General features: G+C 43.2%; 1 protein-coding gene across 4 annotated transcripts in view; it reads left to right on the forward strand.

Annotated features, from left to right (window-relative positions):
* KIAA0825 (KIAA0825 ortholog) overlaps positions 1 to 26218 on the forward strand; it is a 473150-nt gene that overhangs the window by 7914 nt on the left and 439018 nt on the right. For all 4 annotated transcript variants that reach the window (XM_088444682.1, XM_088444683.1, XM_088444681.1 and 1 more), the window contains exon 2: positions 13855 to 13993. In XM_088444682.1, coding sequence (XP_088300808.1) covers positions 13863 to 13993 — 131 coding nt within the window. In that variant the 5' untranslated portion in view covers positions 13855 to 13862. The remainder of the gene's footprint in view (positions 1 to 13854; positions 13994 to 26218) is intronic.

A 26218-nucleotide genomic window follows, 5' to 3' on the forward strand; every position in this document is an offset into this window, starting at 1 on the left:
ATTTCACTAACTTCTATTCCTAGCACCTTGCTAGTCAATTTTAAATATAAAAATATACATTTCTAGAAATCATCTTGATAGATCCGAATACCTAAGTGTCTTCAGATGTTTTCTATTATTATTATTATTATTATTATTATTATTATCCTTTATTTATATGGCGCCACAAGGGTTCCGCAGCGCCTTACATAGTACATAAACATAGTGCACAAACATAGTACATAAACAGTTGAGCAGAACAAGAAAACAGTGTCATACAGTTTAAGACAATGCAATACAAGTACATGGTATATAAACACTGCTGCAACAGAAGCAGGATGGCAAAAGTCACGGGTTAGGTGCTTTTGAGTATAGAGCAGATAATCTAAGTAAAGAAAGGATAAGCACAAGAGGAAAGAGGGCCCTGCTCGTGAGAGCTTACATTCTAGAGGGGATGGGCAAACAGACAGGGGTGACACAGATGGGGTAGACAGTGAGCATGGGACAGAGGGTTAGGCTGACAGATGGCTGGATTCCTATTTTACAGTATGTGTGGAAGTCATTTGAATTAAGATTTACGCCACTGACATTCTACTTTAAGAGGCAGTATATGTAGGTGTCTGTGGAAAGCCATGGTTGTTATTTCAGTTTACATGAAGTCTGACGGGTAGCTGAAGCCACTTCATGAAGGGCTATTTAGAGAGTTTGGTTAACGTGTGAACCAGCGGTCTCAGGTAAATGTAGAAATTGGTGAAAGTAGTTATTGTAAAGAAATGTTCAGATGTAAAATAATAAGTTGTGATCAAGTGTGAATTTTATAAGGCACATTTATTGATTTGGAGGGTGATGGGAGACGTGAGGTTTGCAGGATATTTATTCCATAGTAAAACTACAGTAGTATATGTTACTTGCAAATTAATATTACTAATGTTTCATATTGCTCATAATGATACATAGGGCCTGATTCAGAGATTTAAAGCCCCCATACACCAGCGACTGATTGCCGCAATGTTGCGATCCAGAGAGATCAAAATATGATCGTGATTGGCAAATCGGTGAAATTAAACATGTATAGATTCAAAGATCCTCTGACGGATCAGAGGACATCGATGGCTGCCGGTCGGCATTTCCGATCCAGTTGCAGGATTACACATTAAGTCGGTAGATGTAGTATCGCCACTGCATGCCTTCCAAAGCATAGCCGAGTATATGGACATGCCGCGCTCTCATATCCGTCTGACGACGTACAACAGCGCAAACATTAGTACTATCAATGTACAATAGGGAGTCACACAACATGTAAGTCAAGCATGACCAGCTCTCATACTCCAATGGCAATCGCAATGGCTAATTTATACACGACCATGAAACAGCGTTTTAACGGTCAGACACACCTGCGTTTTCTAACCACCACCCCCGTTACCACACACAAACGCTGACTACCTTCACTCAATTTGCAAGTGGTTCTTATGTACAAGAGTAATCTCAATGCAATCGCATCGCGTGCGCAGTGAGGCGTTCGTGCATGCGCAAACAATCGCTCATTCTGTCAGAATATCGGCATTGTATTCGTCTCTGAATCAGACCCATAGTGCCAATATAAAATGCCCCACAAAAGTGAGTCTTTTCTCTGGTTTTTGTCATTTACAAATGTGCAAAGATTTACCCCCCTCAGTGCATATGTCATTTTTTGGATTTCATTAGACTATTTTTGCACAGGTGCAGAAATGTATTCAGTAAAACCATAAATAAGAAAATTCTGAAATAGAAAATGTTAACTATTATTAGCAGAGTATATAATTAACATGATGCTGGGGGTAAAGTGCACTGGACCCATAACTTATTAGCGGAGTGTGCAACAGACAATAGTGGATAATTGTTTGTCCCAGATAGCTTGGTAAACCAGGGTGGTAATACACTTGGTCAGAGTATTTGTTACAATATGTGTTGCACAGTTGTTTGATGCTGGTGGCAGTTAGTTCACACGTGATATAACTTAACCAGTTCTCAGGATTATTAAACCTGTTAGAAACAGAAGATCGCAAATAACACAGTGATTTAACAGGTACAGTTGCAATAGAGTGGAAGCAGCCTGGAACCCTTTGGGATATTGCTGGGCATCTGGGTGTAATGGATGCCGGCGGGTGGTAACATTAATGCCCCCTAATACTGCAGTGATAGAATACTGTGCTTGTTGCAGCCTTGGATGCTGATAACGCTAGTAACTGTAGTAGAGTCTTGGTGTGGACGCCAGCGAGAAAGACGTGCATGCGTGCACAGTAGCGCATTTCAGAGGTTGGTCTTGCTGGGTGCTAAAGACCACCAGATCAGCTTGTCTGCTTGCCTGTGGATTGAGGCAGTGTCACAGCGCACCCCATCCAACAAATATGACATAGAGACAGTATTGATGCCTCCAGGCTGTCATACCTCCTAACATGACCCATTCCAGGAGGGACAAAATGCCCTGTTCCTGGACTTGTCTGTTAATATACGATTGCCATCACCTGTGTAAAACACATTTCTTATCAATTAACTAGTTCAACACAGGTGATGGCAATCATAATTTAATAGGGAAATGTTGGCAGTGTATGTAAAAGTGTAAATAATGTATTATGTACTGCTGGCCACACATCTAAAGATTATCTGTCCAACCAGCCAACTAGTTGATTGGTTGGAATGAAAATCTGGTAACGTATGGGAGTAAATGATGATCAGCAATTTGCTCCTAAGAGCCAGAAAACAGATGAAAATGGTCGTCACACAAGTTATTCAAATGTTTGATCTAAACAATTTGTTCAAACAACAGTTTTTGTCCATTTTCTGGCATTTGGGAGCAAATTGCTGATTGTCATTTGCTTTCATACCTTACCAGATTTTCATTCCAACCAATCAACTAGTTGGCTGGTTGGACAGATAATCTTTAGATGTGTGGCCAGCTTTAAGCTGGCTATGCACTAGACCAACTTTCATCCAACCATCCAACTAGTTGGCTGGTTGGAATGAAAATCTGGTAATGTATGGGGGCAAATGATAATCAGCCTATTGCTCCCAAATGCCGGAAAACAGACGAAAATGGTCGTTCAGACAAGTTGGTTAAATGTTTGATGTAAACAATTTGTTTAAACAGTTTTTGTTTCTGTTTTCTGGGGTTTAGGAGCAAATGGTTGATTGTCAGTTGCTTCCATACCTTATCAGATTTCCATTCTATGCTGGGCATGCAGTATACAATTATCTGTCAGATACCTGTCCAATCTGGCTGATTGGAATGAAAACCTGGTAATGTATGGGAGCAAATGACAGTCGATCATATGGTCTTAAACACTGGAAAACAGACGAAAAACAATTGTTCAAATTGGTTAAATTTGTGTGTTTTTAACCAATTTCAACGACCATTTTTGTCTGTTTCCAGTGTTTGTGAGAAAATGGTCGATTGTCATTTGCTCCCATATATTACCAGGTTTTCATTGCAACCAGCCAGATTGGACAGATATCTGACAGATAATTGTATAGTGTATACCCAGCATAACCAACCAACTAGTTCGATGTAAATTGGTCTAGTGTATGGCCAGCTTAAAGCTGGCCACACATCTAAAGATTATCTGTCCAACTAGCCAACTAGCTGATTGGTTGGAATGAAAATCTGGTAAGGTATGGAAGCAAATGACAATCTGCAATTTGCACCCAAATGCCAGAAAATGGACAAAACTGTTGTTTGAACAAATTGTTTAGATCAAACTTTTAACAAACTTGTCTGAATGACCATTTTCATCTGTTTTCTGGCATTTAGGAGCAAATTGCTGATCATCATTTACTCCCATACGTTACCAGATTTTCATTCCACCCAATCAACTAGTTGGCTGGTTGGACAGATAATCTTTAGATGTGTGCCCAGCTTTATGGAGGGTACACGCGGTCAGATTCTCTGGAAGATATGAACATTAATGATTGTAAAAATAGTTACATCGTTCATATCGTTGACATGTTTGGCATGCATCGACGAACGATGCGCGTGCCCGCATGTCAGATATCGATATATGAAATCGACTGTGTTTGCAGCCAGATTTGGACGATATCATTCATTTAAATACTGTCAGAAATCGTTCATGAGATCGTTGGTAGAATCGTTCATCGTTGATCTAGCAAGTCTGACCATTTGTATGCACCATTATGGAGCGTACACACGGTCAGATTTGTCAGACTTGTCAGATTTGTCAGATGAACGATTAAACGATTTGAACGATTTGAACGATTTTACCAAAGTTTTGAACGATTTGAACGATTTGAACGATTGAACGATTTTTGACTGCATTAAAATGAATGGAATCGTCCAAGTCTGACTGCAAACCCATCAGATGTCAGATATCGTTATCTGACAAACGGGAACGCGCATCGTTGATCGTCCATCGTTCAGGCATGTCAGATATGAACGATTTTCCTTCAGATATGAACGACTGAACGATTTTTAAATCGTTATCGTCCATATCTGAAGAAAAAATCTGATCGTGTGTATGCACCATTATGGAGCGTACACACGGTCAGATTTGTCAGACTTGTCAGATTTGTCAGATGAACGATTGAACGATTAAACGATTTGAACGATTTTAACAAAGTTTTGAACGATTTGAACGATTGAACGATTTTTGACTGCATTAAAATGAATGGAATCGTCCAAGTCTGACTGCAAACCCATCAGATGTCAGATATCGTTATCTGACAAACGGGAACGCGCATCGTTGATCGTCCATCGTTCAGGCATGTCAGATATGAACGATTTTCCTTCAGATATGAACGACTGAACGATTTTTAAATCGTTATCGTTCATATCTGAAGGAAAAATCTGATTAGTCTTTATGCATTTTCGCTGTGCACATTCTTAGGAGGCTTTTTTTAAAATCTTGCACAAGTACTGTTGTCCCATTCCCATATTACAGGGCAATTCCTAAACGTATGTGTGCACTAGACCAGTGTTTCCCAAGTCCAGTCCTCAGGGACCCCTAACAGTGCATGTTTTACAGATCTCCTCAGTATCACAGTTCAACTAATGAGCTCCCCCTTTGGATTTTTTTAAATGTGTTAGCCAATAATGATTACACCTGTGCACCAGCTAGGAGATCTGTAAAACATGCACGGTTAGGGGTCCCTGAGGAATGAAGTTGGGAAACAGGTAGACGTAAACTGGCCACACACCTAAAGATTATCTGTCCAACCAGCCAACTAGTTGATTGGTTGGAATGAAAATCTGGTAACGTATGGGAGTAAATGATGATCAGCAATTTGCTCCTAAATGCCAGAAAACAGATGAAAATGGACATCGGACAAGTTTGTTAAATGTTTGATCCAAACAATTTGTTCAAACAACAGTTTTTGTCCATTTTCCGGCACTTGGGAGCAAATTGCTGATCATCATTTACTCCCATACGTTACCAGATTTTCATTCCAACCAATCAACTAGTTGGCTGGTTGGACAGATAATCTTTAGATGTGTGGCCTGCTTTACTAAAGCCTCTAAAACAGAGAAGTTGAGTTGTTGCCTATACCAACTAATCAGTGTCTGTCTATCATTTTCTAGAATGCAATAGAGCACAGGTTCTCAAACTCGGTCCTCAGCACCCCAAACAGTGCATGTTTTCCAGGTCTCCTCACAGAATCGCAAGTGAAATAATTATCTCTACCTGTGGATCTTTTAAAATGTGTAAGTGAGTAATGAATACACCTGTGCACCTGCTGGAAAACGTGAACTATGTGAGGAAATGAGGACCGAGTGTCACATCGCCGCCGAATCCAGGTCCCTCTTACCTGGTCCGGCGACACTGAACTTCAGGCTGGCGTGGGACAGCAGGCGGGAGATCCCCGGCGCTCCCTGTCAGCTGTCCTCTCCCTCCTCCGGCGGCTGTGTGCAGGTGGCCGCTGCGTCCATAGGAGCGCGCGCTCTGCTCTGTATGGGATTTAAAGGGACATGCACACAATTTAGTGTAGCCACAGAAGGCGCCAAAATCAAGCCCTGCCTATTTAAGGAAGTCTATGAGAGCATTCCTGTGCCAGAGTATAGGCTCATTTACCATACTCAGTGCCTCTGATATTCCATTATTTGTTTGTGACTCTGATTTCGCCTGACCCCTGGTACTGCATCTGATATCTGGTTTTGACTTTGGCTATTCCCTGTGACCTGTTTATGCCTGCTCCCTGGTACCGTCTAGTCCGTTTGGTTCTGACCCGGCCTGTCGACTAAGCTATACGTCTCCTCCACTGCATCCAGAGTTTACCAGCACCTGTATAAGGGAACCTATCCTGAGGGCCGCGACCTGTGTGTCGGACGCAGCCATACCTTCTTGTGAGGGTCCCTGGTGAATACCGCCGGCACATTAGACTCCGCACCTCAGGCATAGGTCTAGCCAACTCCCTAAATACGGGCCACATCCATAATCCATCCGAGAAGTGTGACACCGAGTTTGAGAACCACTGCAATTGAGAAATGATCGTTAGTAGCTGAATGGTTGCTATGGGCAATGTCTCCACTTCTCTGTTTTAGAAGCTTTAGTGAATCTACCCCTAAGTTGCCGATCCAAAGTTCAGTGCAAGTTGGATGTAATTACACCCACATTGTATGGTACCAAGGGCCTGATACAGAGATAGACGCTACCACAACTGCAAATTTCTACTCAGTGGCTGTGCGAAAATATGTAATTGTCACAAAAGGCTAGATCTGTATTAAGACATCCACTAGCGCCTTCGCAAATCCAATCGTCTGCGTACAAAGATGCAGCATTAGTCGCTGATCCTTCGAGAGTCAACTTTCTGAGTAATCTTGCAGTTGTTCAGAATGGCCATGTGTAATGAGACGCCGGAGCCATTTTCATTGCATATTGGATCGCAGGCGCTAGCTGCGACTCGTCCTGAAAACGGTCTTGATGTGCCTGCGTTTTTTGCCACTACTCCCCGTTACCTCCCCCAAACGCTCCCTGACTGTCAGTCATACTGCAGTTAAATAGTCACTGCGAGCAACGACAGTAAGATGCCTAGACGCATGTTTAGTGCGACTTAGACACATTCGCAGTTCACCAATAATCGCTCAAATGTGTAAATATCGGCCCTAAGGGGTATTCAATTTGAGGCGAAAAGTCAGAGCTCGGACTTTTCGCCATCATCTGAGCTTTTGACGGGGACAAAGGCACGTACCCACTTATCCCCGTATTCAATTAGGAATCAGCGAAAACGGGAGCTGGTGGAAAGATAAGTATTGAAAAATCCTGGGAATTTTTGGGAAATGTCCCTGGCACCCCCCTAAAGATGTCCAGACATGGGGGATCACTATGGGTACCCCCGATTTGGGCTGCTGAAGGTAGTCGGGTTTTGTAATAGCGTGGCAGGTGCATAAATGCGGCTTTGGAAGAAGGGGTGAAGAATAGTACTTAGGTTTTTTTGGGGGGAGGAAATAATGTCCCATCAAATTTGGGGTACTTGAAAATGGGTGCAAGCATATGTTTAAGTCCCTAAAGTTCAAAAATGCACCTGTCGCAACCACCCGCAATGAAGAAAACCTGCCACATACTTGGGTACCCTCCCTGAATTAATTTTGCTAGTTTAGAAGTTTGTTCCCCCCAATTTTTTTTTACCCCAAAATTAAAGTATGTTTTTAAAGGGGGTCCTGGAGCCTTTTTTAAAATGTTTTTGACACAGAATACTTTTAGGGGAGTCTCCCATGGGTGCAGGCTATTTTTTTTAAGCCTGCTCCCCTAAACACCAATTCTGCAGTTTTTTTCGCCATGTAAAACATGGTGAAAAGTTATCCCCATTTTTTTTTAACAAAAAAGTATTTGAAATTGAATACGGGGATAATTGAAACATGCGATAATGACGTCACTGCTTTTCGCAGCCTAATTGAATGTTCCCCTAAATGCGGATTTAAGCAGAGCTGTGACTGCATCTTCCCTAGTTGTACTCTAGGTTTCATAGCAGTCCCCATTAGTGAGCATTTCTATCAGCCCTATCCCTGGTGCAAAGGGTCTGTCCGAAAACAGGCGTAATTACGTGTATACACAACTCTGCATAGCCCTTACACCAAAACCAAAGTTGCTGCTGAGTTGTGCTCATCATCTGTAATTGCCTACGTTTTACTCTGTGCAGTGTGAAAATATGTTCACAAAACTCACTTGCGTTGAACTCTGCATCAGCGCCTAAATGTCCACATATTCATTAGCTAATCCAATGCAAACAATGTGATAGTCTTTTTAGCATGAGTATTTATATCCCATGCCTGTATGCAATCCTTTTCTAACTGCTTTATATACCAGGCACACAGAGAATCTAGTTGGGATTCAGCAAGTACGATTATTGGCTATTTGAAGTGATGATTTGCCAAACAGAATGAATACAGTTTGATTTTCATAGGCTAACTAGATCATGCAAATCTGAGGGAAGCAAATAAATTGTTTTGACAAGTTAACTGAAAAAATGACATAGATGTCTAAAAGGAATACATATATGCAAACTAAGCTGTCATGTTTACAAAATGTTTTTTCCCCTTTGCTAGAGGAGAGTGCTAAGCAGAAAACACAGTCTGTATGATGTAATCGTAGTTCTATGCTTAAAAAAAAGTCGACTTGACATATGTACAGTAGCTGTGTGCTGGAAATGTTGCTATTTTTACATTTTGCCATATACTTGAATATGAATGCGGGATAACGGTGGAAGTACTTTATTTGTTAAAGCTACAGTGCCTCAGAATATAAATTACCTCTGTACTGTCTATTAGGAAAAAATATAAATCTACAATTTAATCATTTAGTTTCAGGGACATACACTTATAGAAGACAAGAACATTTATCTGAGACTGTAACGTTGAATTGTGCTTTTAATCATGGTTACTAAACTTAAGATCTCTGTATAAACATTGTGGAGTGAGTGTAGATAATATCCTATGTATCCAGTGTATTTTATTTGTATAACATAAATGCAGGTTAGCTTTCCTCCCTATATGCTAGAGCCTTACATTAATACAGTACACATTGGGCCTGAATCAGAGGTGCATGCAGACGCGGCCGCTTCTTTTTCCGCAACAGTACCTAGGACTTTATGTTAATACCGCGATTGATTCTCAGCCTATTGAGACACACACTGGCAGCAGCACTATTCCTTCTCGGCTTCTTAGAAGCACCACTGGTCGCAACATTGAAGATTGTTCCAGCCCTATGGCAGGTACAATTTTGCCATCTGAGCCTGGCATCCTGTGTTAGCACTACTTTGTCTTTAGATGCAGTCACTGTCAGCGTCACGCCCGCATATGGCTAGCCACCCCCTGTTACTTCCTAGCAATGCCCTCTGAAAATCAATCTATCTGTGTGCAATTTCGATCGCATCTCAGACAGCTTCGGAACTTTGGGCCTGATTCAGAGCCGGTCGCTATTTGCGGTCGTTCGTTCAAAAAAAAGGGGTGGCTATTCAAATGAACCATTCGCTCTTTGCGGTCTGTTCACGCCTCTAGGTCTGAACGAGCGAACAAAACTTGCGGTCGTTTTTTGGGAAACTACGCCCCCTGGCCGCTCGCATCCTACGTCATGTCCGCTATTTATTAGATTATTCGAGTACATCGACCAGGGTATGAGCTGCTCGCTATTCTTGTGGTTGGTTTTTGCTACCACAATTTTGCGAGCAGTTCTGGCTATAAAATAACCCAGTGACGTGCACAATGACGCTGCTGTTTTAATTATGCACACCCATAAAACGCCTGTATTGACCTTTAAGCACGCCTGCGATCGGATCTCCTCTCCCCGTTTTCAAGCACCTTCCCCTGTTACCACCCACATACGCCTCTTTCTGTCACTCAAATTATCAGGCATTCGCTATTTTGCGAGCACATGAATTTCGGCCGCACTGACTGGTTCGCGCATGCGTATAACGATCCGTACGCATGCGCAGTTGGGCAAACATCGCTTGGAGCGAACGAGCGGCCGCTTACGAGTGGCTCTGAATCAGGCCCTTTATTAGGATCCTACTTTTGTATTTCAGAGGTTTGTAACTTTTTTGCACCAGAGACACAGATTAAGAGCAAAAAAAATTGATTTAGTTCTATGAAATAATAAGGTTGAAACCATAATAATGTTTTAGTGACACTGTGTAGCACTGAAAATGGTCGCGACAACCCTGCATTTTTTGCCGCCCTCCCCGTTTCCTCCCCCAAACACTCCCTGACTGTCAATCATATTGCAAGTAAAAGTCGCTGTCAGCTACTACTATGGAAGTGTCCCTTGATGCATGCACAGTGCGACTTATACACATGCTCAGTTTACTGATAATTGCTCAACTGCATAAATATTTACATTGTGTATATCTCTGAATCAGGCCCTAAGATCAGTGATACACACCTGAAATGTATCATACTTGCCTACTCTCCAGGAATGTCTGGAGACTCCACAACTTTGGGGAGCTCTCCCAGACTCCCATGAGAGTAGTCCAACCTGCTGCATCCCCAGTGAATTGGCCTTATCTTTGCTGCACCATGTCACAAATTGCAATGCTGCTTGGTGAGAGATGAACCTGCACCATGTCCCCCTGAAGCTTCGGGGAGGTGGGACCCAGTATGTGGCAAGAGATAGGTTAGGGTGTTAGGCTGGTAGTTAAAATGTCTTGCAAGGGCTTTGTTGGGGGGATTTTGTCTTACAATAGGAATGTAGGGGGTGCATATTGTGTGACAAGGAGAATTGGGGTAGACAGTATGTAACAAGGGGTGAATTGAGGGGTGTCACTGCGTGAGAAGGTTGGAGAGGCAGAATTTGTGATGGTGGATATTGGGGAGCACAATTTGTGATGAGGGGAGCGTTGGGGGTGCATGATGAAGGGATGGTTGGGGACACGATGTGTAACGAGGGAAGGGTTAAAGGGGCAACGCAAACACCGCCTTGTTCACCGTCCTCTGACTTCTACTGAGATGTTGTGTTTAATCCACTCCTCTACTACTGGCCCGATATCGACTCTATATTCAAAGCTTTCTACTGCCTTAGATTTCACGCGCGATCCACATGAGTTAGCCTGGGAGCGGGATCTGGGTGAAACCCTGGACCCTGATGATTGGGAGGAGATTAGGGAGAGAGCTGCCTCCAGTTCCATCTGTGTGAGAATAAAAGAGAACGTCTATAAAATTCTTTATAGGTTGTATTTGGTCCCCTCCCGACTTAAAAAGATGTTTCCTGACGCGTCCGATCGATGTTGGCGTGGTTGCCTCTCAGAAGGTACATTTTACCATATTTGGTGGAGCTGCCCAAAACTATCTGGCTTTTGGCTGGGTATTAAGAATTTAATTATTTCTCTCATTCAAATCCCGATCCCTTTGGATACAAAATTTTTTCTTTTAACTCTACCTTTTCTGGCTGCCACCTACCACCAAAACAAATTAGTCAGGCACATTCTCTCAGCTTGCTACCTGTCAGCTTGCTGCTGACTGTAGACAGCTATCGCTTCCTTCCCTTCATTCAGTTATCAATAGGATCTGGTCGGTTCAGAGAATGGAATATATGACCAGTATCCTTAACCACTCTTCCAAATCTTTTGATAAGGTTTGGGCTCCCTGGTTGTCTTTCTTCAATGCTAGTTCCCCATTCATTTAATCTTTTCTAATTTTCCCCTTTATTTTTCTTCTTTGACAGTCCTAGCCACGCTGTCTCCCTAATTTCTCCTTTATCTTATACTCTTTTTTCTGTTTTTTTTTTCTTCTTTCTTATTATTTAAAATTGTATCCAATAGTTTTATTTATACCACTGAAATTTTGTATTTTTGTGTATTTTTACTGATATTGTCAGTGAATACTCTTTGTCTCTTTGTAGACATTCTTTGCTGTATTTTGTATGGATCTTTAATAAATATATCTTAAAAAAAAAAATAAAGGGGCAACACAATGTGTTGCAAGGTGAGGTTGGGAGCACAATGTGTGACAAGGGGAGGGTTGGGGAGGCACATTGTGTGACAAGGAGTGGGTTGGGAGGCACATTGTGTGACAAGGGGTGGTACAATATGTGACAAGGGGAGGGTTGGGGAGGCATATTGTGTGACAAGGGGAGGTACAATATGTGATAAGGGGTGGGTTGGGGAGGCACATTGTGTGACAAGGAGTGGATTGGGAGGCACATTGTGTAACAAGGAGTGGGTTGGGAGGCACATTGTGTGACAAGGAGTGGGTTGGGAGGCACATTGTGTGACAAGGGGAGGTACAATATGTGACAAGGGGTGGGTTGGGGAGGCACATTGTGTGACAAGGGGAGGTACAATATGTGACAAGGGGAAGGTTGGGGAGGCACATTGTGTGACAAGGGGAGGTACAAAATGTGACAAGGGGAGGGTTGGGGAGGCACATTGTGTGACAAGGGGAGGTACAATATGTGATAAGGGGTGGGTTGGGGAGGCACATTGTGTGACAAGGAGTGGATTGGGAGGCACATTGTGTGACAAGGAGTGGGTTGGGGAGGCACATTGTGTGACAAGGGGTGGTACAATATGTGACTTGGGGAGGTACAATATGTGACATGGGGTGGGTTGGAGAGGCACATTGTGTGACAAGGAGTGGGTTTGGGAGGCACGTTGTGTGACAAGGGGAGGTACAATATGTGACATGGGGTGGGTTGGGGAGGTACAAAATGTGACAAGGGGTGTGTTGGGAAGGCACATTGTGTGACAAGGGTAGGTACAATATGTGACAAGGGGAGGGTTGGGGAGGCACATTGTGTGACAAGGAGTGGGTTGGGAGGCACATTGTGTGACAAGGGGTGGTACAATATGTGACAAGGGGAAGGTTGGGGAGGTACAGTATGTGACATGGGGAGGGTTGGGGAGGCACATTGTATGACAAGGAGTGGGTTGGGAGGCACACTGTGTGACAAGGGGTGGTACAATATGTGACAAGGGGAGGGTTGGGGAGGTACAGTATGTGACATGGGGAGGGTTGGGAAGGCACATTGTGTGACAAGGGGAGGATTGGGGAGGCACATGTGTGACAAGGGGAGGTACAACATGTGACAAGGGGTGGGTTGGGGAGCCACATTGTGTGACAAGGGGAGGGTTGGGGAGGCACATTGTGTGACAAGGGGAGGTACAATATGTGACAAGGGGAGGGTTGGGGAGGCACATTGTGTGACAAGGGGAGGTACAATATGTGACAAGGTGAGGTTGGGAGTACAATGTGTGACAAGGGGAGGGTTGGGGAGGCACATTGTGTGACAAGGGGTGGTACAATACGTGACAAGGGGAGGGTTGGGGAGGCACATTGTGTGACAAGGGGAGGTACAATATGTGACAAGGGGAGGGTTGGGGAGGCACATTGTGTGACAAGGGGAGGTACAATATGTGACAAGGGGAGGGTTGGGGAGGTACAGTACGTGACAAGGGGAGGGTTGGGGAGGCACATTGTGTGACAAGGGGAGGTACAATATGTGACAAGGGGAGGGTTGGGGAGGCACATGTCTGACAAGGAAAAGGTAAATGAGGTTATGATATGCACATTAAGATGCTCTCTGTTTTTTATAGCAGGTCGTTAGTATAGTCCCTTGTCACATATTGAATGCTAAGTGGGTGCTCTGACATTTTTTCAAATATTTTACTTTTAAACAAAATTCCTGCTGCGGTGCACTGGTAGAAAAGCCTAGGCCGCTTATTTTGTGTTTTACCTGCCAGCCGTCCCCTGGTGAAACTGGCTCAATTCCGGCACAAATATTATTGCAAACTCAAAATGAAGATATTCTAATCAAATATTGTGTAATTTCTTTTGTTTTTAGCTTTTATTGCTGTTTCAGACAGGTCCACTTAACAAGCATTAAGCAAATAAAATGTTTGGTAAAATAGTGACAATGTTAGCTGGTTTTACCCAATGCCGATTTTTATTTATTTTTGCAGAAGCCAAAATGGAGTGCGCAGGTGAAGACCAATCAAGCTGTGCCTTACTCGATAGTGTTTTGGACATGTTTCCAGGACTTACAGAATGTCAACTGGTCCTTAATGACATTGATGAGAGGCTAAAAGAAAATTCCCTGTGGTAATGTAATGTTTTCTCTACTTAATACTGCACTTGGGTTGACCAAAGCGTCTCATGTTTATACTGCTAAGTGCTGCAGTTGTGTGTCCCATAGGACAAGTGGCAACCTTGGAGTCATATGTAGGTGCTATTCAGACTGGATTCTAACCTTAACGCCAGTACACGCAATGGGGGTCATTCAGAGTCGATCGCAAGCGCTGAGCGCTTGCAACCAACTCGATGTTGCCCCACTGGGATGCGCACGGTGGACCCAGGTCCGTTGTGCGCTTGCGCGAGACCCGGCTTGCAACGGACGCTCTGTCGCTAGGGGTCTCGCAGCAGACAGGGCGAGCCGTCGATGGTGAGTGACCGCTCGCCCCGTTTGGGAGGCGGGCAGGGGGCGTGCCTGCCCAAACTGAGGCGCTCCCGCCGGAACGCTTGCCGTTTGGGGGTGGCCCCACTGACATCATTGCTGATGTCAGTGGGCAGCTTCCTGCTCGATCACAGCAGGAAGCTCCCTGGGGCTTACGAGTGCCCAGACCCAACCTTAGCATCTGGTTGTAAGCCCCGATGGTCACTAGATGGCGACATCGCGACCATCGCTAGAGCTGTGGGTGTTGACCCACAGCTTAGCGATCGACAAGGAGGCGGTCATTCAGGATGCAAGCGGCCATCCTGATTCAGGGCCTGATTCAGACCCGGTCGCAAGCGCTGAGCGCTCGCAACCGGGTCGATGGTGGCCCACAGCGCATGCGCACGACGGAGCTGGCTCCGTTGTGCGCATGTGCGAGACCCGGCTAGCGACGGGCACTCCGTCACTCCGGGTCTCACACCAAAGGGGGCGAGCTGTCGATGCTGAGTGACAGCTCGCCCCGTTTGGTGGGTGGGCCGGGGGGGGTGGCTGCCCAAACGGAGGCGTTCCCATGAGAACGCCTACCATTTGGGGGCGGCCCCACTGACATCACAAGCTCTCCACTGACATCACAAGTGATGTCAGTGGAGAGCTTCCGGCTCTGTTAGAGCCGAAAGCTCTCTGGGGCTTGCGATGGGCGAGACCCTACCACAAGGGTCTCGTCGCAAGCCCGATGGTCGCGATGGTCTTGACCATCGCGACCATCATCCTGGCCATTTGCCAAGAGACCGCTTGGCCACTCCATCCTGGCAGTGGCCAAGAGGCCGCTCCAAAAAAAAAAAAAGCCCGGCCCTGATTCAGAGCGAGCGCTCTGTCAGAGCGAGCGGCTCTGAATCAGGCCCTCAGTGCGACCACTTGCAACTAACGACCGCCTCTGAATGAGGTCCAATGGCCATACTGAATGCTACCTGTACAATGCAGAAACCTCAAAGTAAAAGATCATGTTACTACTTTATGGTGATGTCATAGTGGAGCATTCTGGGGATATTCTACAATATGAAACAAAGCACTGACCCTAAATAAGGGCCTTTTCTGTCTGTGCAGAAGATGAGGCAGGGGTTGGGTGTACAGCACTTTAATACCATTAGCAGTGACGATATTAAAATGAACCTCTATATACCCCTGCCTGTATCTTCTAAAATCCTTCCGATAAACCTCTAAGGATGACGCTAATTTGCGTACGCAGTCATACAATAAATAGAGACTCCAGACTCAGAACATGTGGTTCCGAAGCACAAAGTATTATTCAAGTAAAAGTACAATCAGTTACACGCTATGATCTGTGTACAATTTAGCGCAAAGGAATTATACAGACCCAAGTACAGTATACATACGCAGCACCTCTGGACCAGATCCCGGCCTTCAGAAAGAAAACCTCCGTCAATCAGCATTCAGCAAGAAGACTAAAGACCCAGTGTTTGAGCACACATGTTTATACCCCCCCAGAATAGACAGGACAATAGAGAAGTTTCTTGCTTATGCCATTGGTTCCCAGGGGAGAAGCATATGTTACAGTGCATTTAACAGGCTGGTTCAAATAGACTCGCCCAGCCTCTAACAACTGAGGGTCTTTTCCCTCCCGCCTCCCCATGCTGCATCCTAACAGTTGTTCCTAAAATATACATTTTGTTGCTTGTAGTCTCTGCGGTCCATAAGTTGGGAATGCATGATGCGATCTCCACACTGATAGTACCGGAATTCTGTTGAAGGAGTACGCATCAGTTCGAAACCAAACACGGCTGTCTTAACATGTATAGAACCTTAGTTATCAAATATCTTTATTTCTCAGCATTTAAACTAACTGAACCAACTTAAATCATATACTTTGAAGCTTATTAAACCTTATGTGTGAATATGTAATGTGTGAGTATTCGGGGTTTAATATAAAGACGTATTAATGTGTGTATGAGGAAGGGTGCACTTAACTCTCACTAAGTGAACATCTTAGCAGTGTGACATGCTGAGCCAGATAGTTCACATGCCCACTCTGTCAGCAGTCCCCCCCCCACCTGTCCCAGGCTTCAAAAGAAAAACTCTTTATTCTCCCAGTCTCTTGTGTGAAATGCAAATAGCCCAGCTACAAGAGACAGACCTAAGATGACACTCTAGTCTTTGAAATCATGTCCTTGCAGGAAGCCTGCAAATGTAGGTGTGTATTCGAGCCAGACCACCTGTAGTGAGGGCAGACACTGTCCAGGAAGCTTATCTACACAAGCTAGTTGTCACGTAGCCATTTCTGAAATATATCCTTAATAATACGTAAAGTCATGAAATAGGCTTCTGGTGAATCGCTGTAACTTATGGCGATGGTCACAGATGCATTCGCATGATGCTAGTAGTATTATCGCCACATGTACTAAAGTGTGAGTTTATCTAAAATGGCGCTTAGGCGGCCATTTCGCAAAATGGCGTCTTGCGACCAGTCGCAAGATGGTGTCGCTGCGATTCAATTTTAAACTGATCTCAGCCAATAATCCAGTTTCGACAGTCCACCCTTTGATAGTGAACAACATGCTATCACAATCTGATCTTAAAATTTAATTTAGACTTACATTTATATATTATTTAGTGTTATTATGGGATGGCACAAGGTGGTTCTTAATCCATCAATAATGTGTCTCTGGTTGGGGACATAAAACTACTATTATACGCACACTGCGGATCTTGGAAGATCATGTGAAAGGTGTGGGGATGCACCAGTCTTATAAAAGTAGTCTTGAAGGGGAATTGAGACTTTACATTATCTGAGATGTTTTAAAAATTACATTTAAATAATAAATTTTTATGCATGGCTAAATATAATACATTAAATGATCGTATTTCCTAGCTCAGGGTTGTAATGCAATTCTGTATTTACCTCGGTATTCATACTGGCCACTATCATAATTTCATTCTTTCGTTTTATTCTATTTTTACATTTTTCACACTTCAACACAATAGGAACACACCGGACGCATATGCCAATTATGATGACAATCAGTATAAGGATTAAGAATTTGCCTATGCTGGCGATCACTTCCTGGACCCATTCCCCTAGACCTGGGAACCTTTTCACTGGGTTCAGCCATGAAACCCAACCTTCTATCTTCTCCCCTACTTCAGCCACTGAAGCGTTATGGTTCTTACGAAATTCCCACTTTAGCTGCAGAATTTCATCCATCTTCCGGTCTAACACCTCCTTAAGGTCGCTGGTATCATTGGTGACATAGGTGCAACATTTTACTCCAAATTGGGTGGCTAACATTACGCAATACCCTCCAGTAACAGCAGTTAAATAATTCAACACTGGCCTGTGTTGCACCAGTTCTTTCTTGTACGCTTGCAATTCTCTCCCTGTATACCTGAATGTGTCATCGTACATCTCGGTGATATTATCTATCAATTTAGCAAGTTCCTGAATATATCTAAATTTGAATGTACCCCGAGCAATTCTGGTGGGATCCAGTGCGACTAAAATTTGAAAGCCACTTGTCTCACTAATTAACTGAGTGGCTTTATGCACGTCACCATGTATCCTATTTCTCTTGCCTCTGTGTTCATATTGCGTGTGAAGATATGTTGATGGTGTGTTTTTATGTATACCATGCATTTCAACATGTGTGAGGGTCATAACTTCTGGAAGTATTCTTCCCAAATAACATAACAATTACAATACTAAAATTGGTCAGACACTCCCCTGATTGGCATTGCACTCCTCCTGACTCCACTCCATCAGCTCCCATTTCCTCAATCGGTCCCCCATCACAGACACTGAGTATCCCCAAACAGATCATCACGACAAAAACTCTGGAAAAAAGAAGAACTAGGATGACCACAGCAGACCACTCCATTGCTGGAAGCACTGATCTACACATTTCTTTAGCTCAGATATCTCACCGTCACCTTTGTAATCTTTCCGGCACAAGCTCGCAATCGACATGTCCACGTTATCGGCCTTGTCTCCGCCTTGTTTCTCCACCGGTTGGTTAACCTCCCTATAGTGAGTGGAATGGACCCACAATATCTTCCTCGGCCACCCTTTGAGGATGTTGTATCGTCAGATACGGACCTTTCCACCGATCAGTCAAACAATCTGAGCTAAAAAAAAAATTTGGATCATAACAAATTCTCCAGGTTTGACATCATGACAGCTTGCATTAAATATGTTGGTTAATAACACTTTCAATTTCTGTTATTCGCATTCATCTTCGTGAGACCCTGCACAGTAACCTCATTATCATATTTTCACATGAGGCTACCTGTTTGAACAGTATCTCAAAGGGGGGCAAATAAAGGAAAAGACAGTCTGGGATAATCTTAGTGTTGATACCCATCACCTTACACATGTTCTTGGAAACGTCACCTGTAAAATAAGTCCCCCTATCATTTTTTTTTTATAATTCTAGGGATATAGTATCTGCATACAGGTTCCTGCAATTAAATCTTGTTATTAATAGCTACTGCTCTAAATAATGTCTGGGCCACTGGGTTGGATAGTATTCCGAGTAGTCGACCTCAGCCTGGCATGGCTGCCGTTTATCCTTAGCAACCTTGTGTCCTATGAGTGGGAGATAAAGCACAACAGTTTAATATCATTTAAACATGACCTAAAATACAACAATAAATGGTCCACATTTTACATTAGAACAGATACATTGGAAAAGATTGTAAACAGTCATACAGCCAGGTCCATAAATATTGGGACATTGACAGAATTTTCATATTTTGGCCTCTATTCACCACCACAATGGCTTTGAAATGAATCAAACAAGATGTGATTTAACTGCAGACTTTCAGATTTAATTTGAGGGTAATTACATCCAAATCAGGTGAACGGTGTAGGAATTACAACAGTTTCTATATGTGCCTCCCACTTTTTAAGGGGCCAAAAGTAATGGGACAAGCTAAACAATCCTAAAATTAACTTTCACTTTTTAATACTTTGTTGCAAATCCTTTGCAGGCAATTACAGCCTGAAGTCTGGAACGCATAGACATCACCAGACGCTGGGTTTCATCCCTGGTGATGCTCTGCCAGGCCTCTACTGCAAATGTCTTCAGTTCCTGCTTGTTCTTGGGGCATTTTCCCTTCAGTTTTGTCTTCATCAAGTGAAATGCATGCTTAATCGGATTCAGGTCAGGGGATTGACTTGGCCATTGCATAACATTCCACTTTTTAGCCTTAAAAAACTATTTGGTTGCTTTTGCAGTATGCTTCGTGTCATTGTCCATTGGCACAGTGAAGCGCTGTCAAATGAGTTTTGAAGCATTTGACTGAATATGAGCATATAATATTGCCCGAAACACTTCAGAATTCATTCTGCTGCTTTTGTCAGCAGTCACATCATCAATAAATACAAGGGAACCAGTTCCATTGGCAGCCATACATGCCCACGCCATGACACTACCACCACCATGCTTCACTGATGAGGTGTTATGTTTTGGATCATGAGCAGTTCCTTTCCTTCTCCGTACTCTTCTCTTCCCATCACTCTGGTACAAGTTGATCTTTGTCTCATCTGTCCATAGGATGTTGTTCCAGAACTCTAATGGCTTTTTTAGATGTTGTTTGGCAAACTCTAATCTGGTCTTCCTGTTTTTCTGGCTCACCAGTGGTTTATATCTTGTGGTGAACTCTCTATATTCACTCTTGTGAAGTTTTCTCTTGATTATTGACTTTGACACATATACATCTACCTCCTGGAGAGTGTTCTTGATTTGGCCAACTGTTGTGAAGGGGTTTTTCTTCAACAGGGAAATAATTCTTCTGTCCTCCACCACAGTTGTTTTCCGTGGTCTTCCGGGTCTTTTGGTATTGCTGAGCTCTCCGGTGCGTTCTTTCTTTTTAAGAATGTTCCAAACAGTTGATTTGGCCACACATAATGTTTTTGCAATCTCTCTGATGGGTTTATTTTGATTTTTCAGCCTAATGATGGCTTGCTTTACTGATAGTGACAGCTCTTTGGATCTCATATTGAGAGTTGACATCAACTGATTCCAAATGCAAATGTCACACCTAGAATCAACTCCAGACCTTTTACCTGCTTAATTGATAATGAAATAACGAAGGAATAGCCCACACCTGTCCTTGAAATAGCTTCTGAGTTGATAGTCCCATTACTTTTGGCCCCTTAAAAAGTGGGAGGCACATATTGAAACCGTTGTAATTCCTACACCGTTCACCCGATTTGGATGTAATTACCCTCATATTAAATCTGAAAGTCTGCAGTTAAAGCACATCTTGTTTGTTTCATTTGAAAACCATTGTGGTGGTGAATAGAAGCCAAAATCTGAAAATTCTGTCAATGTCCCAATATTTATGGACCTGACTGTATAAGGCCTGGGAGAAGATACTGGGGTTACCTATGAACCCATGGGAAACTCGTGTTCCTGTGTGGTGTTCTTCACTTTGCAGTTCTTACTTACGTGTCCCACTTGGTGACAGTTAAAACATAATTTTGAACTGGGTGGATGAAAAGATTGTTGTGGGATTTGAGCAAGAGGGAAAGGTGGTGTGTATGGGTAAGGATAGGGAGGGTAAGGATATTGTGGGGGATATGAGTATGGGACCTGTGGTTGTGTATGATATGTGGGGTAAGGATGTGTTTGCTGTGGTGTGGGATTGGTGAGGATGTGTAATTGTTCAGGTGTGTGGGTGTAGGTGTGTCGGTTGGCTATGATGTTATTATCATTCCTTCCAGAGCTTGGATACTGACAGCCATTAGTTTTTGCTCTGAGTCTCTCTCTTCTTTGTGATATTTTTATCATGTTCTATGGCAGACTCTATGAGGTTATCTATTGTATGTCCCCTCCAGCCAGGCTGTGAGGTCTGAGCCCGAGTCTTTAAGTCGTCTCTCAGACCATCCATGAGTACCGTGACTATCATTCCCCTGTGGTGAGTGCTATCTTTAATATTTTCTATCCCAGTGTACTGGGTAATAGCCTGCAGAGCCCGGTTGCAATAGTCTTTTGCAGTTTCACTCTCCTTTTGCTTGATTGTGAAAATTTTGTTCCAGTTAACTACTACTGGAAAATATATACCCAATTGGGTTACAATGCGGGAACCTTGGTTTACTTTGTCTGTTAAGGGAACGTCACCATCCAATACACAATCCGTGATAAATTTTGTCACGTCGGTATTGCGCGGCAGACAGGCCCTTAACACCACACGCCAATCTTTATTAGTTGGCTCATGTGAACTACCCAAATTTCTCAAAAATCTTTGACATTTGGCTAGTTCCTTTTTGGGATCGGGGAAATCATTTATGATGGAATTTAGTTCTGCTCTTGTCCAAGGACAATGCATACTACGTCCCTCGTGGGCACTATACCGTTTGCATCTGCATTTCCATTTGGAACAGTTATTGTCCGAATGGGATGCAGACCGGTAGTGCTGCTACCTTTTGATCTGATTACCTGGCTGGGGGTTTAGTCTGCTGCTGCTACGTATGGTATGAACAACTTACTCTATGGGTGCAGAGGGCATTAACACTTCCCTTGCTGTTACCGATGGAGATGGAGGCACCACTCGTGATTGTGGTGATGCCTCATGTATCATTTGTACAGCATGGGAAATGGCAGACATTACAATAGGCTCATCATCCACATCATGAACATGTTCTTTATAGTTGCTTAAGAGAGGGTACAAGTTGCTTGTTACATTTTTATGGGTATTTTTGGTAACTGTACTTGCACCTCCATCCACATAAGGTGGGGGAGGTGAACGTGAACTGCTGGCAATACTCTCCACGACACTACCTTGCCGCACAGGCGCGCCATTTTGCGGCTCGCCCGTATTGCAATTTAGCCCCGCGGATGTATTTTCAGGCAATGTGCTCACGACGCTAGTTTGCGTCGTTTGCACATTTTTAAGCCACGCATCCCCTTCATGCTGCCACAGTTTTAAACATTCAAAATATTTAACCTTTTTCTCTCGGGAGCGCATCAGATTGATGTGATCCCGGACATTATTTAATACATCCTTATCAAAACTACCAATTCTGGGAAACAGTCTAACACTCTTCATCGTCATTTTAAACCATACATCACAATACCTTATTGCATAAGTACTGTACTTAGTATGCATAATACGACGTGCCGATCCAATCGGAGCTTTCATTAGCAGCACATCATTGTTAACCATCTCTACTGTTTGCATGGCTCCCATTCTGAGACAAAATCCTACGCTTTTCAATAAAGATTTAAACTGGTGAAAGACAACCAAGATACCTTCACTTACCTGTGGACGATTTAAGTCGGCAGCGCCCACACACCTGGCTAAGATTTGAAAAAGGCAACTTCCACACCCGGATAAGATTTAGTAAGGCAACTTCCACACCTATGGGAGTTTATATGTCGGCCGCTCCCACGCACCTCTCTACAACAAAGACAACATGTACACCTGCTACTGTGTATAGAACGGTAAAGCTACTTACCGAGCGGCTAGACTAACCCTTGTACCTAGCCCTTAAGGATCATACGATATCCTTAACTGTCCAACAAATACTCACTGTTACACACTTTTTCCTGCGTAGAAAAATACACCTTAACCCAGATATTGATAACAATTGAAAAAGGTAAACCTCGACGGCTTTGTTTAAACACGTGTCAGTAGAACCGGAAGTACGTATACACTATTGTGAGACCAGCCGCATACACAATATTGCGACTACCACACAACTGTATAATGACTTTTTAACTGCGTACGCAAAAGTGCGTCTTTGCTGTGCTCGAAGCTGCGACTCAGCCGCGTATTTAAAACTGCGGCACCCCTTTTAAACGTTAGGTTCTATCAACAAAGGAAAACAAACTTTTTCCTTTCTTGTCCCTGGATTCTAGTCAGCTTCCTTTGCTCACACGAAAACGGATAGCGATTTTTTAGCACAAAGCGGTTGCAGGAAAACCCTGCATGTGGCCACTCCACCCTTTGCTGAGATATTGATAGCCGTATGTGCCGTGTGAGTAGGTAAGTGACTTCACTCGATGAGCCCCCATCTGACGATATTAAAATGAACCTCTATATACCCCTGCCTGTACCTTCTAAAATCCTTCCTATAAACCTCTAAGGATGACGCTAATTTGCGTACGCAGTCATACAATAAATAGAGACTCCAGACTCAGAACATGTGGTTCCGAAGCACAAAGTATTATTCAAGTAAAAGTACAGTCAGTTACACGCTATGATCTGTGTACAATTTAGCACAAAGGAATTATACAGACCCAAGTATAGTATACATACGCAGCGCCTCTGGACCAGATCCCGGCCTTCAGAAAGAAAACCTCTGTCAATCAGCATTCAGCAAGAAGACTAAAGACCCAGTGTTTGAGCACACATGTTTATACCCCCCCAGAATAGACAGGACAATAGAGAAGTTTCTTGCTTATGCCATTGGTTCCCAGGGGAGAAGCATATGTTACAGTGCATTTAACAGGCTGGTTCAAATAGACTCGCCCAGCCTCTAACAACTGAGGGTCTTTTCCCTCCTGCCTCCCCATGCTGCATCCTAACAGTTGTTCCTAAAATATACATTTTGTTGCTTGTAGTCTCTGCTGTCCATAAGTTGGGAATGCATGATGCGATCTCCACACCGATAGTACCGGAATTCTGTTGAAAGAGTACGCATCAGTTCGAAACCAAACACGGCTGTCTTAACATGTATAAAACCTTAGTTATCAAATATCTTTATTTCTCGAATTTAAACTAACTGAACCAAATTAAATCATATACTTTAAAACTTATTAAACCTTATGTGTGAATATGTAATGTGTGAGTATTCGGGGTTTGATATAAAGACGTATTAATGTGTGTATGAGGAAGGGTGCACTTAACTCTCACTAAGTGAACATCTTAGCAGTGTGACATGCTGAGCCAGATAGTTCACATGCCCACTCTGTCAGCAGTCCCCCCCACCTGTCCCAGGCTTTAAAAGAAAAACTCTTTATTCTCCCAGTCTCTTGTGTGAAATGCAAATAGCCCAGCTACAAGAGACAGACCTAAGATGACACTCTAGTCTTTGAAATCATGTCCTTGCAGGTAGCCTGCTAATGTAGGTGTGTATTCGAGCCAGACCACCTGTAGTGAGGGCAGACACTGTCCAGGAAGCTTATCTACACAAGCTAGTTGTCACGTAGCCATTTCTGAAATATATCCTTAATAATACGTAAAGTCATGAAATAGGCTTCTGGTGAATCGCCGTAACTTATGGCGATGGTCACAGATGCATTCGCATGATGCTAATAGTATTATCGCCACATGTACTAAAGTGTGAGTTTATCTAAAATGGCGCTTACCCGGCCATTTTGCAAAATGGCGTCTTGCGGCCAGTCGCAAGATGGTGTCGCTGCGATTCAATTTTAAACTGATCTTGTCTCAGCCAATAATCCAGTTTCGACAGCAGTGTTTGATAACTCATCAAAACATGTTGGGAAACTAAACCAATTATCCCGGTCATTATGTGTGGTGCAAGAACTACAAGAGCCAGCGTGCCCTGGCATTGAGAGAGCCAGCTGGGACCTGCAGTGCACCACAGCAAAGTGCTGAAAAACATACATAGGGGTCAATACTATTAGCCACGATGATCTTGCCTGTGCGAGTCATTACGGAAACGGCCACACTTTACGACAGCCTGGATTCGATGACTTTTGCTCGCAGCCCCATAGGGCTCTGAGCAAAATTCAGCGAATTTGGGCTCTGAGAGGGCTGCAAAGAGTGCAAGGTGCTGGTCCGCTGCCAGCGTTTTAACACCGTTGAAATGGCAACTCGCATCCTTCGCACTTAATAGGATTGACCGTATAGTGTAAACAATACCTTTTATTAATAAAAAGCCCCACACATACGGCTTTTATTTACCATTTTATTTCTCATCTATTTTCTAAAGTGTGTAGTGACCTCTTGTAAATGACCGGCAGACCGGCTTGCAGCAATATTTCTACAGTGAGAATGCACTCAGGTCAGAGTGTGGGAATTCCCCACTGCAAACATATTTTTGCAAGGCCATCACCGGTTCATAAATAGACTTCTAAAGTACTATACAGTAGTATGTGCAGTACAATACTAAATACATTCTTTAAATTTCAGAATGGTAATATTAATATTTTTCATTTTCACATCATAACTGCTAAGCCTCTGATCTTAGGGTGTCTATATTCTTTACTACAAAATATAACATCTAGTCACCTCAAAATTACCAGGCAGACATCTTGACTCAAGGAAGATCTCTATGAAAGGATGAAATAATTTACTTAAATGAACAAATCCATAAATAATAATAATAAATCCATGAATCTGAGATAAATGCATGAGCATTTAAGAATTTCCTTATGTTGCCGTATAGGTAGCAACTGCCAAAGAATGCTCTGTTAATCAAGCATACAAACTACAAATCAATTAGTTGTTCTGGCAATCTGAGAAGCAAGTATGTCAGTATTTATTTCCCATACTAGTCTATTTTTTTATTATTGAGACATATTATTAAAGTAAGCTGTCCCTTGAAAACTTTATCCAAATCATTGCTTGTAGTTTTTGGCAAGCACCCAGATTTTGATGTCCGAGATTAGTTTTCAAGACTATTCCTAATTGAATCCGATTTATGTAGGCTACCACCAGTAAGGCCTGTACAATCTATTGCACTGTAATCTGTTAGGTTTTGCTGAATGGGACACTTCAGGATACCACAATAAAAGTTTTTTTTTTATAGAGAGTCCCTAGAGCTAAGGTGTACAGAGGGAGCATCACATTTCGCAGTCCCGAGAAGAGTTTACGCAAGTTAAGAAGATACATGCCAATCTTTTGTCATACTTAGAACCAGTGTTCACAATTGGGGTTGTCCCGTCAGTCATTTGAATGGGCCACAGGCA

Source organism: Taudactylus pleione, unplaced genomic scaffold, assembly GCF_031769625.1.
Source record: "Taudactylus pleione unplaced genomic scaffold, aTauple2 ptg000370l, whole genome shotgun sequence".
In the NCBI taxonomy this organism is placed as follows: Eukaryota; Metazoa; Chordata; class Amphibia; order Anura; family Myobatrachidae; genus Taudactylus; species Taudactylus pleione.